Source organism: Gymnoscopelus braueri (assembly GCF_963280865.1).
Source record: "Gymnoscopelus braueri genome assembly, chromosome: 11".
Lineage (NCBI taxonomy): Eukaryota > Metazoa > Chordata > Actinopteri > Myctophiformes > Myctophidae > Gymnoscopelus > Gymnoscopelus braueri.
Genome location: NC_137613.1, coordinates 20,109,174 through 20,126,117, shown reverse-complemented (window position 1 = coordinate 20,126,117; position 16,944 = coordinate 20,109,174). Strand labels below are relative to the sequence as shown.

The window sequence follows — 16,944 nt, the reverse complement described above, 5'->3', positions numbered from 1 at the left end:
TTCCAATGTTCAATGCCAAACACACAATTAAATCGTTAATTGCAATCATTTGAGTGACAATTAACCGCCAACTTAAATTTTTAATCGTGATCTAGATCAACCAATCAGTCAAATTGTCCCTGTGAAGCACATTTTGAATGATATGCGTATAAAAAGATGGAATCGCATGCATGCGACGCAAACACACACACCTATGCTCTCAGACATGCTCCTCTCCCGCGTCTCCTTCGGGGTCCCACGCCCCTCTGACAGAGACTTCCTGCGTTCCTTATTGCACCACTTCCAGTCAGGGTGGGCTCTGAAATGAGCCTCCTTTACCTGGAGAGAGAGACACAGAGATTAAGACACAGGGAGAGGGAAAGAGCGACAGGGATTGGACCCAAAGACAGCGGAAGAGCGAGAGAGAGCGGCGGAGACAGAGAGGGGAAGAGAGAGGGGGGTGGACTCGAAAAGAGAGAGAGAGAGAGAGAGAGAGAGAGAGAGAGAGAGAGAGAGAGAGAGAGAGAGAGAGAGAGAGAGAGAGAGAGAGAGAGAGAGAGAGAGATGGATACAGAGAGGTAAAGAGAGGTAAAGAGAGAGCGGAGTGGACTCAGAGGGATGAGAGAATGTGGGGATAGACAGAGAAAGGGAGCATGAAGAAGATAAAGACAGGACAGAAGATAAAGACAAAGTGGATGCGATTAAGAGAGAAAAAAAAGAGACGCTGAAAAGAGATAACGGAAAAAAAGCACAAGTGTAAACTGGTCCGTGGCATTCTGGTGGTACTGCACCTGGAAGGCCAGGTCGTGGTACTGCTGCTTCTCGTTGGGGCCCAGCGCGTACCACCACTCCCCCAGGATCTTGCTGACGGTGCGGTTGTCCTGGTTGGGGTGCCTCTGGTGCACCAGGGCCCGGTGGCGCTTGCTGAAGATCATGAAGGCGTTCATGGGCCGACGGATGTGGTCCTTCTCCCTCTGGACGGAGAGAGACGTTGGGGGGGGGAAGGAGGAAGGTATGGACAGTTAATGCCTGGTATATTATTATGAAACTCCACACGCCACGTTTACAGACTGCAGGTCTCACTCTGTCCTACAGGGGGTCTAACTACACAACTATGGAAACCTCAGGGGAACTCATTTCAGGATCCTCTCTTTCATGACATTTCCCCATGAATCCAACGTCTCTGTGAGTACTGTGATTTCCCTTGGTTTGGCAGCCAATCAGTGTGAAGCATATCAGAATGAGCACTGCGAATGTAAAAAAAAGTGTTTCTGCCATTGTTGAAGCGAAGAGAAGAAGAGCATTCAGATTTGTTTGGGTGACTGGGTCACAGACGATATGACTCGTTTGGATCAAGAGCCCATTGGCTGTCGACTCTCTCGCTGGCACGAGAGCCCGCCCCACTAGGACTGGCGAGAACATCAAACAGGTTTGATTTAGTCTGCAGGGGCTGTTAACTGACTGCACCACTGGGGTTGTCACACTAAATGAGTGATGGGCACATGTGCTGTGATTTTCCTCCAACTCGCTCGTTATTTTCTTAGGGATATGTAAAAAGCTGAAAGGCTGAAAATCTTCGGGAAAGTTGAGTAATTTGTACCAGCTTTAAGATGTAGAGAGGATTACTGGTTGAGTGGTAGACAGAGTCAGACAGAGAAAGAGAGCCAGAGAGAACATAAGTGTGAAAGGTTAAAAGAGGGGCAGACATTACTGCTTAAGAGACAATATGGAAGTTAGTTAATGAAGCATGAATTAATGAGCGAGTGGGCGACACAGGTTGCGTAATAGACTACTTTGTTTTGTAACTCAGCAATACACCATCTGCCTCTCTGTCTGTTTATCTAAATCCACCCAGGAAAGATGGAACTCACTGTCTAGTTTCTGTTTCCATCTAAGGCACTAAGGAACTGACTGGCTGACTGACTGACTGACTGACTGACCGAGTACCTCTCTGTATGTCTGCCAGACTTGGTGTATGATGGACTAACTGCGTATCGGACTAACTGATTGTCTGTCTGTCTTCAACTATCCCTCTGCAAGGTGAGTCTGAATGTCTGTTTTTCCGACCTTCCTGTCTCCGTCTTTGGGCAGGGCACTGAGGGACTGTGTGCGTCTCTTGATGGGGCCAGTGGAGGGTGCAGGATCGTTGGCCACACCTGGGAAGAACCTATGGAGACGCACGCACACACACACACGGACACGCACACGCACAGAAGTGAAACTGGCTGCCCAGCAGACACAGGAAGCTAAGAAGAGATTGTTTACTATGTGAAACCTAAAGGAGAGGATGTTCCACACAACAATGGTTCTCACACTTAAAGTCATTATCAATCATTGATAATAGGTTCAGTGAATTTGTCTTGGTGCCTTTGGTGCAAAGACATAGTGACAGACACAAAAAGTACTGGAAGATAATATTTAAATACAAAATAATCAAATGACCCTGCTTTTAAGTACACTTCTCTATGACCATTTTTGTTGGGATATGACAAATACTTCAGACCAAAATATTTATAAAGTGAAAGTAGTACAGTCGTATGGAAATGTTAAATGAAAGTCAACGTTTACAATTTTCCATTCTGTGGTCAGGCACCCTGTTGAGTGAAGGTTGATGAAAAGCTACCCAACTGTGTTTAAAGTTGTGCGAACAACTGATGTGGAGGTGGATAAACTATTTTACCAATAAAACATGTAGGCTAAATTTAGGTATCTTTACCCTCTGCTACATCGCTGGCTATAGCAGAGGGATGTAAAAATAATTACCACATTTTCATCAGAACTACGCAGGTCAAGCAAACCCATCAGTACTGTGAATGTACACACAACACAGCATAGCTGTAAAACAGGAACAGGCACGTCCTGACGCCTTGTCAAAAAACCTTGAAAGTCTGCCTGCCATAAACAGTCAAGGCTGTCTTTAGACTTTTCTAATTCATCTTTCTCATGGACAGTTTTGCTACAGAAGACAAGGATAAAGTTACAAGAAGAGGAGGAATGTTAATTCACTTGAGGATAGCATTTGCCTTGACTCTGAGTCATGTACTCTATGTACTCACATCAAATCAACACAAAACCTAATACAGGAACACAACAACAGTGGTTGATTTTCAAAGAGAGGCTTTCATTTATTTTGTATGTGTTACATTTAAGGATTTCCTTTTATTAAAGGGATACTTCACTTTCGGGCCGGGGACACATTTAAAAAATATATTAAAAATAAATGAAAAAAGTTATGGAAAATTCATGGCCCCCTCACGCATTAGAGTGTCCTACTAATGCGTGAGGGGGCCATGAATTTTCCATAACTTTTTTCATTTATTTTTAATATATTTTTTAAATGTGTCCCCGGCCCTAAAGTGAAGTATCCCTTTAAGTGTGTTCCTTATAATGAAACCCCAGGAAGACTGATAGAGATGTTATGGACTATAGTTAGTTAGACCAACATAAATGTATGATATATTTAATAGTAACTTGAGAGGAAAATGATACAATCATGACATTATTTTTCTGTGTGTATGGATTGGTTAGTCTGTGTATACTTCGATGATAAATGTACTGAAATGAAGAAAATAAATAAATGTAAATAAATATACAGGGGTTCAAATTGGGATGCCACGGTTAAAGTGTTTAAAGTCTAAACCTCTGTGCTGAAAGAGAATAGTCTGTTACCAAGCCATATACTGTAGCACACATCAATACAACACTACTATCACTTTTTCTCTCGGTCTCTCGTTCTGCTGAATGTATTTTCATACAGTCAGCTGTGACCCTGAGAGCATGCACTGAAGAACCACAGTGTCAGCCTAGACACCATAACAGTGTCAGTCTGAGTCACACTGAAACAACCATTTGGGGGGGAATGAGAGCACAATCTCTGTGCCAGTGTTAATTTTGACAACAAATTTTGATTTGGTTTTAGTCATAGTCTTTTGAACACATTTTCATTCAGTTTTAGTCATATTTTAGTCTATATGTTCTATATTGTCTGAATCAACTTTGTTTGTGTTCGTTTACGGGCTACAAGAGTGACTTTGAGAGCTGTTTCACCGTACAATGTAAGTCAATGAGGAGTATATTTAGAATTAGCAATTTCTCACCAATGGAGCAATTATTCTTGTCCACCTTTGGAGTTACATTATGGCAAGGTAAAACTACAGTACACAACCCAAACCTCTACCAAAGTGGTCTTGCCCTTTAACAAAATGCCACAAATACATCTCTTTTTTTTTTAAGAACGAAAGTGAGGGAGAGAGTCAGGGAGGGACAGAGCGAGGTAGACGCAGACAAGGAGGCAAAGAGAGAGAGAGAGCAAGTGAGCGCTGGAGAGACAAGACTGAACAGATGCTCTTGTGGAGCCTTTACAATACAAACTACAGTTACGTATTTTAGTGCAACAACAGATGCAAACCAGCTGCACTCATAATCTGAATGCTGAGAATTCTATAGGGTTCCAAGGGAAAGCGAACTCTTGGGGCAACAGCATGCACTATATTTGCCTTTTCAATTTATTACATTTGCAGAGAGTCAGCGCAGAAACCGCGGTGCTTCGACCACAATGTTTTTTTAATGGTGTGCGGAATGAATGTGGCGGAGCAACACAGACTTAAACTATGTTAACCCATTCAACCCGGGAACGCATCTGTGTCATATTAGATTTCTTCGGCTGGTCAAAAATAGCAGAAATACAAGCTGATAGCGCTGCACCGAGAGCTTGTAGATCTGCTATTTTTTTAAAAATCGTGGAAAACGTGTGCAAATCTTTGAATATATATTTGTAAAATATTTGGTTCCAGGGACCTCCAGGAGCAAAGATTTGAGTTAAAAATGTTGTATATGTATTCAAAGATTTGCACAAATGGTCATAAATAGCAGATATAAAAGCTAGTAGCGCGGCACTATGAGCTTGCAGATCCGCTATTTCTGAATGGCCAAAGTATAAGATAATGGTTATAACTCAAATCTAAAATGACACAGATGCGTTGCCGGATTGAATGGGTTAAGTAGACAGTTCCACAGCAGACAGCACTTATTGAGTTCTAAGTTGAATTTGGAGATTGCACTTCAGTACATTATACAAAACAGTTCCCAATAGCATCACAATAAAGTCGTAGTACAACAGTAATCGGAACATTAGCTGTGCTACAAGTTATGTAAGTATACTTATGCTCATACTTCCTTAGACTCAGAGCCATGCCCTAGTTAAATCTAAACTCTGGTGTTAAACAACCTATACTACTTATGATAAAGTTGCCGATCACGCCACAAGCAGTGGGGCCTATTCAAATATAAAGTATTCTGGTTATCTTTTTGTAACAAGAAAAGGAGAGAGAAAAAGAGAAAGCTTAGCCAGACGTCAGACACTGTGTCTTGAATGGGTATTACTGTTATCTCCTCCTGGCTCTTGTAAGGGACTACCCATATAAGGTAGAGAGTTTATGCTTAGGCCTACATTTTATAGAGGACATTTCCTGGGAATAGAGTGGCTGTAATAACTAACCAAACACTGAGCTCAATGGGGAATATATATATATATATATATATATATATATATATAGTTGCTGTCGGGAAGAAACCTCTTACCTCCATATTTTACCTTGTAGTGTTTTTTCGTAAATTAACGCCCTACTTTATCATACTACAGTGTCACACAGAAGCATCAAAAGTAGCAGATCCGCAAGCTCAAAACACGGCTCGAAACGCGACGCGAAACGCGACGCGAAGCGACGCATTTTGAGCTTGTAGATCTGCTACTTTTGCTATTTTTTTATTTGAATCCTGAAAAGGAACAGTTTTGGAGATATGAGGTTTACACCTGACAGAGAAGATATATATATATACTGTATATATAATGTATGTATACAGGCCAGTGTTTCTCTCTGTTAACCGTGACTTACATCATATACTGTAGATAAATGTATAGAAGTGTCACTTCCATTCATAGCAACGCTGTGCTTCCATGTCAAACATGGAGAACGTAATAATTAATCCATGGCTTCCTCTGTGATGCGTTTGTTCAATATGAAGATGCGTTAGTTATATGGTGGTATATTTAAGGCCATCAGGCCGGAAGTAAGGGTGCTTATGTCCAATCTGTGCTTTTATAGCTATATGCCTTTATTGGCTTACAGCCATTCCCTGTGTCTAGCACAAGGAATGGAACCACCAACCCTGTCAGTGTCAGGGGCGGCAGTGGCTCAGTTGATAGAGCGGCCTCCTTGGAATCCTAAAGGTTCCAAGTTTTATTCCCGGCTCCTCCTGGCTAAGTGTCGAAGTGTTCTTGAGCAAGACACTGAACCCCTAACTGCTCCCTATGAGCAGTTAGGGAATTGATTGATTGAATACTTTATTAAGAGTTTGCAAAGACAAGCACAGGGAAGCACAGTTCAATACAAGGTATGTTAAGAGGATTTTAAACCCAAGAAAGCACTGTGGCTTGTTTCCATTGGGGTCCTTTGTACTCAATACATCGAAACCGTGCCTTGAATGGTTTCCTCCGCTATCGGTGTGTGAATGCATGTGTGAATGGGTGAATGTGAAATACATTATAAAGCACTTTGGAAAAAATCGCTGTATAAATGCAGTCCATTGTCCACCTTCCCCTGTACCCATGAACTGTATAAGACTGACATCAAATCGAATGAACGTCTCCAATCTCCAAATGTATAGGACGACTATATAAACAGCCTTGTTTACTGATAGATGGTGGTGAATTAATCAAATCTTCCATAGATTGAAAATGTTGAAAAAAAGATAAATTATCCACCATTAAAAAAAAAAAAAATTGGACACCTGTTTTTATAAGGTGTTGGAAATATTTGCAGCAGAACTCTTTGCATGAAGTCGTTGTATTATAATTCCACTGCTGCATTACCGACGGTAACAAAGGCTGTTGACTTTGCGCTGTCCCACTTTAATAAGCCAATGAGTTCATTCATGAATAATGGAATACAGATAAATCACTGCGCTGTACTTGCTTGACAAAAAAAAAATGCATACGTGAATGCATTACTTCTATTTTATGCTATTCAAGTTCTGTATTATCATTATATGAGAAATACAGACAGGCATACAGACAGGGTTAAATCACCCTGTCACTGCATCACATACAATACCACGTGAGAAAACAAAGTACCAGTTGTCAAGACATATGGACTAGGGCATGGGTCTTCAACAAGGGGTCCTCAGAGTTACTACAAAGCTTACTAAGTATTGAGGGTTTAAGTGGTTATATGTCTAAAAATACACATGAACATGAGAAAAGATAGTGTGTAAAAATAAAAATAAAAAACATTAATTTACACAACATTGAGACTATGAAGCTATCTGTGAAAAAGTTTAATATGCAACACAATTTTATTCAATACGTAGTGGGGGTCCCTGGCTGCTTCATGTCTCTCTCAGCTAAGGGGTCCTTGGCTTGGAAAAACGTTGAAGACCCCTGGTCTAGGGTCCAAATAAATAACCTAGTAGAAAACATGTTTATAACTTACGGGTCGTCTGTGTCACTCTCTGTTTCGCTGTCAGCTCCGCCCCTTTCTGTAGGAGGATTGTCATTGTTTGGGGGCGGGCGTGATGGAGATCCACGCTCCATGTCCGATTGGCCAGTTCGCCCTTCACTCACCAGGGCTACACCACAACGAGGCTCTGGAACAAAAAATTGATAAAATAGTAGATATCCGTTATTGTCGGGCAGAAATCTTGTATGTCCAAAACCAGCACTTTTCAGGAAATGGAAAAGAGAACAGTGATCAACCGCTTATATCGATCAAAAAGCTTGGGATAGAATCATTCCAATACAAATTACAATACAGAAAAGTAGTCTGCTTACAGTGCTCATTTTGGTTATTTTGATGCATGACAACATATGGGAGAAAAAGTTAAAGGTATATTTCACTTTCAAACATGAAAGTGAACCTCGATACCGAGTACCGATCCGATAACAGTGTGTAATTTAAAGAAAAATCTAGGACAGTGGTTCTCAAAGTGTAGTCCAGGGACCCTCAGGGTTCTTTGAGGGGGTTCCAAATGGACCCTTAGAGGTCTGTAACTCTGAGAGTGTATAAATGGACCCTTATAGGTCTGTAACTCTGAGAGTGAAGGGTCCATTTGGTTCCATTTGTAAACTCTCAGAGTTATGGGGGTCCTTGAAATTAAAAAGTTTGGGAACCACTGATCTAGGAATAAATACAAATCCCATTAATAATTGTTCAAGTGCAGCTACAAGTTAGTAAAATAATAATGTAAATAGTACAGTAAGAGTATAAAACAGTCGTGCAACATCAACTGAAGCATTCAATATATTACTGTAAATTGGATTAACAGCAGCAAAGAAGATGGTGGCTACGAGGTGGAAACCTCCTCATACATTAACATTTCGCCAATACCTTTTTAGATATAGTATATCTACTGTAGAACTGTCATCGGCGAGATTACATGGAGCAAGCGAGAGAAACGTTACCGTATGGTCTAGCATTGCAGATAAGCTTAAGGGCTTGATTTAGGCTGTCCTTACACAGTGGTATAACTTTGCACATCTATGCATGGTGTTTGGCTCTTGCTGTTCGTGGCATCGTTGGGTGGGTGGGTTTGCTTATTATTTTCTTTCCTTGATCCTTTGTTGTGTTGTTTTTAAGTTGTGTATGTGTCTTGTTTTTGTTTCTTTTTTTAAAATTCATGATGCATCTATGTATACTGGCATAATTGTATTGCTGTTGTGATGTGATGAATAAAAACAATTGATAACAAAATATATATATTACTGTACTGAAAATGAAATATCATCATGTGATAAATGACGTGGTATCAGATCGGCATAGACTGCCATAGGCTACTCGCCAATACCGATACCAGCTTTTTAGGTCGTATCGGCAGCTTTTCAGATACTGGTATCGGTATCGGAACAACTCTAACAAATTGAGTCTCCACGAAGCTGATGACAAACTGTCAATAACGGGCTGACGAGAGTGTAGTAACAGCAAAACATGGTGTTCCTCAGGCTACCTTATTAAGGCAGGTACAGACTGCAAGACCTTTAAGTGGTCGGGGGGTCATCTGATCGTTAAGCATTACACACTGCAGGAGTTTATTTCTTGAAATCGGCTGTCATATATCGTTGTGGTTTTCACACTATAGATTGATCCCCGACCAGGGATTACACACTGTAGGATAGTTCACTAGGATGCTATCTCCAGAGTCAGACCCAATACATACATTTGTGTTTATTCCAATTCATTTTAATCGACGTATCCCGTGATATGCCCCTCGATCTCCCTCTCTCTCTCCCTCTCCCTCTCTCACTCTCTCTCACTCTCTCGCACGTCAAGTGCGCAGAAGCAGTCAGTGACAGAGTTGCCATGTCCGCTTATTATAAGCGAATTTCGGATTGTTTTTCTGTAAAGTTGCTTGAAAGTGTAGTTGCTTTTTTGGCCTTGTTTCCTAATGTTCTTTGAACCAGTTCTCAAAAATGTTCATGGCAAGGACCCCCAAATCAATATTTGTCCGCAGAGGCGCAGACCTCCCCCTTCTGAAAATATATTGTGCCATAGACCCCCATACAAGATCTGCGTGGATTTGGAAAATATTTCATTCCCCCCCCCAAGATTTCTTCTTTAAAAAAAACCTATCTACAACGTGAGCTTGTAGATCGTCTATTTTCAAGTATCCAATGTATTTGTATATAGGCTTCATGCATAGTCGCTTGTTGGGCTTGTTTTCACAAACCTGGTTGCTTATTTCTCTCGCAAAATCTGGCAACACTCACAGACAAAGACATACACACACACACACACACACACACACACACACACACACACACATACATACAGATCGCTCGCTCTCTGTGTGTCTGTCTCTCTCTCTATCTCTGTGCAATAGTCTCAAATAAACAGCCCCCTTCGAGCACGCTCGCTCACTCTCATTCTGTTTTATAATAATGTTTAACTTAATACAGGACTGGACAGTAACTATGCGGGAGATCTGTTTGTTGTGGACCTTCCATAGCCACGGTGGCTGTAATGTGCTCTCATTGGCTGTGGCGCTGATCTCCTCACAGACCCCTTTCATACTGTATGATACTGTGAGATGTCTAGTCGGCGACATAGCTGAATATCTAACATGGTAGTTATCTGAAAACGGTCGGAAAGCCGTCGCAGAGCGGATAATCGCGGCCATATCGTCTCGCGGAGCCTTTCACACACAGCGAGCATTAGCTCGCCGATCAAAGGCCGATCTGTGTCAGATCGGGAGGTTTTGTCGGCGAGCGCCAAAAAATGTCGGCGACAGCAATATCGGACCAAATCTCCTGCAGTGTGTACCTGCCCTTAGTAGTCTACCCTGTATTCAGGGTATCTTCTGCACTTTCCTAAAGTGATAATTTAAGGACTTTAAAGACCCTTTTAATACCCTCTAAAATAAAAACAATTAACTAGTAATGAGACCATTACTACGTCAAAAGTCAACAAACTATACTATAAAAAATTGTCAAACATTAGCCAAATTATAATAAAAGTAAATGTTTACACACACCAGGGCAAAGACTACTAGTACTGCCACAGCACACTCTGTAATATGAACTGTGCAGTGTGTGCACTAAATTGCATGACTTCACCATTAGTGTGATGAGCATATCCTTATACCAATGACAGATTTATGTCAGTGTCAGTTCAGTTCAACTTTGTCAACAGGACAATTTTGCATTAAGCTAATAGGCATGCTCTCGCTTCCCCCCTTTTATCCTGTTGTGTGTGTGTGTGTGTGTGTGTGTGTGTGTGTGTGTGTGTGTGTGTGTGTGTGTGTGTGTGTGTGTGTGTGTGTGTGTGTGTGTGTGTGCGTGCGTGCGTGTGCCTGTGTGTGTGTCTGTGTGTGTGTGTTAAAATAGCCGATCTACAAGATCACAATGCCTCGCATTGTGAGCTTGCAGTTCGGCCATTTTCACAATATTTATCAATGGAACAGAGTCAAACTAGATGTAACTCAACTCCTACAATTCCAAGTGCTTGTCAGGGTGGGGGGTCACCAGTTCAAATATGATTATTTTGGGGGGTCGCGGCCTGAAAAGTTTGGGAAACCCTTGGTCTACACAAACAATGAGAAACAGTCATGGCTGCTAGTGATGAAGACGAATGTGGTTGAGGCCGCCCTCGTCAAGTGGACTGATAATGCCCGGTCACGTAATGGCTTCTTGAGTGGGTCCCTTGCTGAGGGAAAAGGCAGAGGAATTGGCAGGGAGCCTGGGAGAGGACAATTTCAAGGTTTCCATAGGTTGGTTTGAGCAATTTAAAAAGAGAGAGAAGACTATGTTTTAACCCATTAAGACCTGAGGTTCCGATTCTACAAAATGTCTTCTAAATCCTAACAGTTTTCTGAAAAACTTACGTTACTATATCAGTGGTTCTCAAACTTTTTCATGTCAAGGACCACCCAAAATTACATGTATTTGGCCGCCGATCCCCCAACTCAAAACATTTTGTTCCAGGGACCCCCAGGAGCAAGGATTGGAGTTAAAAATGTTCGCTTTAAAAATATATATATTCAAAGATTTGCACAAATACATTTTTCAAAAATAGCAGATATACAAGCTCATAGCGTGGCACTCGGTGCTGCGCTATGAGCTTGTATATCAGCTATTTTTTGAATAGCCAAAGTATAAAATAATGGTTTAAGTGGTTACACAGATGCGTTCCCGGTTTAAATGGGTTAAGAAACTGCACCGGTCAGGGAGGCTGCTGAAGTGTCACAAATGAATGACTTGAGGACCGGCCAAGTAATGGCCGAAGCTGTCCGTTTCGTTACTTTAAAAATAATTACATAAATACTTACAAATGTAAACAAATGTTAATTACGGTAGATTGTAATCTGCATGAGAAATAAAGACAAAGATAAAGAATGGGGTTACAATAATCATCCGCTTATTGTGATCAATTTGACCCAGACATAAATGATCACTATAAAAGGTTTCCACTATATTATTATTCCGTTATGGAGGGGCGTAAAAATGGTGTCAGACCACACACACTGTGGCGCTAAAGCTGGCCCAATACAGGTTGGGACATTCATTTCAGGAACTTAGTCAAAATGGCAGTCAAGGGGGCGCATCTGGATGGCGCAGGGGGTAAAGTCCCTGCCCACCACCGCAGAGACTAGGGGTTTGAATCCTCCGTGGTACAGCCGGCATGGCTGGGCGCTCCGACAAACAACAAGGCGCCTGTTCACATGCATTACGTCCTCACTTCTCCCGGTGAAACTCCTCACTGTCAGGTGAAAAGAAGCGGCTGGCGACCTGTCTATCGGAGGAGACATGTGGTTGTCTATGTCTAGACACCCTCCCACGTGACCAGCTGTAGGGGTTAGCAGTGACAGGGACTTACGACTGAGGGGTAAACTGGGGGGATATGGCCACCACGACAACAGCGAACAGCACATATCGGAACACTTTGTCACGTGTTCTGGCCTCACGTTCACTCGCTGTATGTTAGGAGCTGGTCGGTGTTATGCACTCAATGAAAAGGTAATTGTTCAGCACGTCCACAGCTGAGGGGTGCCTGAATGGGGCAACAAATAACGACGATTCAGAGGGTCCTAATTTACACCATGATTTATAGACTGTGGTCCAGTGTGATATGTTGTCATTGGGCTCGGAATTCCAAACAGCCAGCTCCCCCCCCCCCCACAGCCATTTACATATTCTCTTCATGACTGAAGTGAATTTACCCACTTAAGCCTTATTTACACTTAAACCTGCTATTCCTTTTCAATTATACTGACATGCCCAAAATAGGGATGCCAGGTTTAAGAGCGGTTAAGCGGTGAAATCAGTAAGGAACAGATGGTACTTTCTGTTGCACTCGGCATGGTGTACTGAATATCGTTGCTGTTGGGCAGAAACCCAGTATCTCCATATTTCAACTTTTTTATGTTTTTCGTCGTAAACTAATGCCCTACACTTAGTCATACTACAATGTCACACAAAATTAGCAAAAATAATATATCTACAAGCTCATAATACATCGACACGTTGTGAGCTTGTGGATCGGCTGTCTTTTCTTTTTTTTCTTTCAAGTGAAAGTTAAAGTGGTTAAGTGTGTCAGAGGGTGTTAACAATATTGAACCAATGAAAATGAGCTTGTGACTAAAACAATAACTACATTGGAGCCATTGGAATACAGTTTTTTTTTTCCTTCACATTTTCTGAAAGGTAACAGTGTTGGACCATACCAGGTTTCCACCAGACAGTGACGATAAATACTATAACAATGAAGAGTGACTCAGGTAGTTAACATTTCAGGTTAGTGACGCCCTCCTTTTCAGCGTGTGGCACGAAGCGGTCATGATGTCAGATTTCCAGAGGGGAAGAAGAAGAAAAAGGGGCGGGGCAAGGAGCTTACCTTTGCTCTGATTGACAAGCTGTTGGCCATCAGCAGGCTGGGCAGGCGCTCCTGGTTGGCTGGGCTCCAGGAAAGGGACCAATGAATGCCAAGGGAACACTGGCACCGACCGAGGCTCCACGTTGGTCCAAACTGTAGGAGGGCAGAGAGAAGGAGAGAGGGAGGGAGAGAGAGACGGAAAGAAAGAAAGGGAGGGAGTTGAGACAGAGATGCAAAAGAATAATAATGTTTGTGTGCTAAATGCATCTGAGTAGTGGTGGGATTGCAGGAGAGGTGAATTTGGTTTGTCATTTGAGAGAGCAGGTACAAATGCGACCAATCAATGATAAAGTAAAAAATAACATAATTCTATAAGAGACAGTAAAATGCCACAAACCATGATGGAAGATCTTTGAGTCGGCTATAGACCTCACCACCCACACCCACACCCACCCACACCCACACACACACACACACACACACACACACACACACACACACACACACACACACACACACACGCACACACACACAGCATCCCCTAAAGCAGAGTTGAAGGGTCGTGTGATGTGATATGATGAGAAAACAAGTTATTTAAGACACTCCAGGCTACAGGCTACAGACTGCAGTCTAGACACACACGCACACGCACACACGCACACACGCACACACACACACACACACACGCACACACACATATAGTACAACATATAGTCTGTACTACTGTACATACAGTATGTTCACTCATTCACTCTCAGAGATCCCAGTGCAGATATTATCTGGGGCCAGCAGCTCAGCACATTATTTCTTTAAATTCTTCATTTTCAAAAATGTTTCAAAATAGCATATCTACAAGCTCACAACACGTCGCAGTGTGATGCGTTGTGAGCTTGTAGGTTGGCTATTTTTTAATAGGGCGAAGTATAACGTAGGGTTAAAGTGGTTTAACTGATTTTCATGCTAAATTACATCAACTATATAATATTCCTGGGGATCCCTTGGAACCCCCTCAAGGACCCCCTGGGGTTCCAGGGAAAAGACTACTAGTACTGCCACAGCACACTCTGTAATATGAACTGTGCACTAAATTGCACGACTTCACCAGTGTGATGAGCATATACAGTACTTATACCAATGACAGATTTATGTCAGTGTCAATTCAGTTCAACTTCGTCAACGGCACAATTTTGCATTAAGCTAATAGACATGTTCTCGTTTCCCCCCTTTTATCCTGTTCTATGTGTGTGTGTTTGTGTGTGTGTGTGTGTGTGTGTGTGTGTGTGTGTGTGTGTGTGTGTGTGTGGGGGTGTGTGTGTGTGTGTGTGTGTGTGTGTGTGTGTGTGTGTGTGTGTGTGTGTGTGTGTGTGTGTGTGTGTGTGTGTGTGTGTGTGTGTGTGTGTGTGTGTGTGTGTGTGTGTGTGTGTGTGTGTGTGTGTTTGTGTGTGTGTGTGTGTGTGTGTGTGTGTGTGTGTGTGTGTGTGTGTGTGTGTGTGTGTGTGTGTATAGCATGCTGATTAAAAAGGCTGTAGGCAAGTTGGTGTTAGGAGCCTGAAAGACAGGGTACATTTGGTTGGCTTAACCTACAGTATGCACAAAAAGGGTTCACCTTTCAATGCAAGCCTTGATATAAAAAGAAAAACAACCAGCATATAATTAGGATATATTTTCATTAACTCTCTCAGTGCCACGCCCCGACATATCCCGAGTTTTTCCCGAGTACCCTCAGTGCCAGCACGAGAAATCCCGAGTTTTTACTTTTGACTGTGGTCGCGCTATTCTGATTATTTTTCATGATCACTTTCGCTTCCTGACTCCTTCAGACTCACCCGGAGCCGGATGTAAAAAAAAAAAAAAAATTCCGGGTCACGTTGTTTTTCTCCGGTGATTTTCGGCCAGAATAGGGAAAGTCACGGTTTTTCACACGGTATAAAAAGCGAACGGAGAGGTCCACGTCTACTCTCTTTTGTCTGGGTGACGATCAGTCATCGTAGTCGTGTATCGCATCGTAATTTAGCCCGATCAACGAATGTCAAAAATGTCAACATCCGGTTAGGACCGGATATGACGTCAGCCTGTTTGGGAGGGGGCGAGTGAGCCAGCGAGATCATCAATGTGTCGATTTGTTGCTCTCTACTGGTAGAACTGTATTATGGGTTTAAAACCCCAATCAGATCATTTATTTGAATGAAAAATTACAAAATCAAAAAATTAAAAAAAACGCAAATTTCTGGCACTGGGGGAGTACTTTATGAAAATACTCTTGGCAGTGAAAGAGTTAAAGACTTATTTATTCATTTGATTTTCAACTTCATTACTTTAGTACAGTGGCTTAATTAAGCACAATCACTAAAGACACACGGTTAAAAATAGTGCAAATAAGACGTTTTAAGTCTTTCTTTTACTAATGTTTCAAATGTTTGACACCGTGACCATTAGGCCTGTCACAATTTTTACATAATCGTCTAATCGCAATTATTTGAGATAATCGCAAATATTTTTGCATAATCGATCGCAAATATTTTTGCATAATCGTCATAATCGTTTCATTTAGAAAAATGTTCACACATTTTCAAATATTAAAAAAGCTGAAATATTCGTGACGCGTTGTAAGCTGTAATCAGCTATTTCTGCTATTTTTTACATGTATACAATTATTAAATTATGTGAATAATTTATTTGTATATTTAAGTTATTTGACATATCTGCCCAGTGCAATTCTTTATAACAAAGCCTAAAAGGCAAACAGAGATTCAATTTGTATTCATATGTTCCAGTGAGTGTTCAATGCCAAACACACAATTAAATGGTTAATCACAATTATTTGAGTGACAATTAATCGTCAACTGTGACCATGCCAGCATTTTATAACTGATTTCTTTGCTGTACTGTGTGTGTTTGATCAAATTAAAACACTTTTAACAGAACTATGGAACTGTAAACTACACATATCGCCTTTTTCTGAAATAAAGCTGTTCATAGCGAGAGAATAACACACAACCACAAAAGCAGCTTTACAGGCTGCGACCCCCCAAAATAATCATACGTGAACTGGGGACCCCCTCCCTGACAAGCCACTTGGAATTGTAGGAGTTGAGGCATTACATTTTGTTTGATTTGGTTCCACAGGTAAATATTGTAAAAAATAGCAGAACTACAAGCTCACAACGCCTCGCAACATGAGGCGCTGTGAGCTTGTAGATCAACTATTATCATAATTATTGCTTATATATTATTTGACTATTTGGCCAATGTTTGACCAGTTTTTATAGTCTAGTTTGTTGATTACTTTTGATGCAGTAATGGTAATAAAAAAAAATTGTATTAAAATGGTCTTAAAAGTCGTTATATTGTCACTCTACTGTCACCTGGGGACCCCCCCAAAATCATGTGGGGACCTACAGGTTGAGAACCACTGGTTTACACTATATAAACTGACAGTGACCTCTGTTCTGCAGCAGCAGCAGCAGCAGCAGCAGCACTGTGTCACGCAGCACGCTGATATTTAAGTATTTAAACTGTGTATTTATAGCAAGCCATTCACAGGCTGCCCCAGTGCTCGTTTCATATGGATATCGAGATTCGAGCGAGAGCTCGGCTTGTCCTA

At 41.7% G+C, this 16,944-nt stretch overlaps 1 protein-coding gene across 1 annotated transcript in view; it reads right to left on the bottom strand.

Moving 5' to 3' along the window:
• Nucleotides 1–16,944, bottom strand: part of cica (capicua transcriptional repressor a) — a 56,436-nt gene that overhangs the window by 21,825 nt on the left and 17,667 nt on the right. Inside the window, 5 exon segments of the mRNA XM_080443094.1 lie at nucleotides 192–318; nucleotides 771–953; nucleotides 2,047–2,146; nucleotides 7,470–7,623; nucleotides 13,362–13,493. Coding sequence (XP_080299220.1) covers nucleotides 192–318; nucleotides 771–953; nucleotides 2,047–2,146; nucleotides 7,470–7,623; nucleotides 13,362–13,493 — 696 coding nt within the window.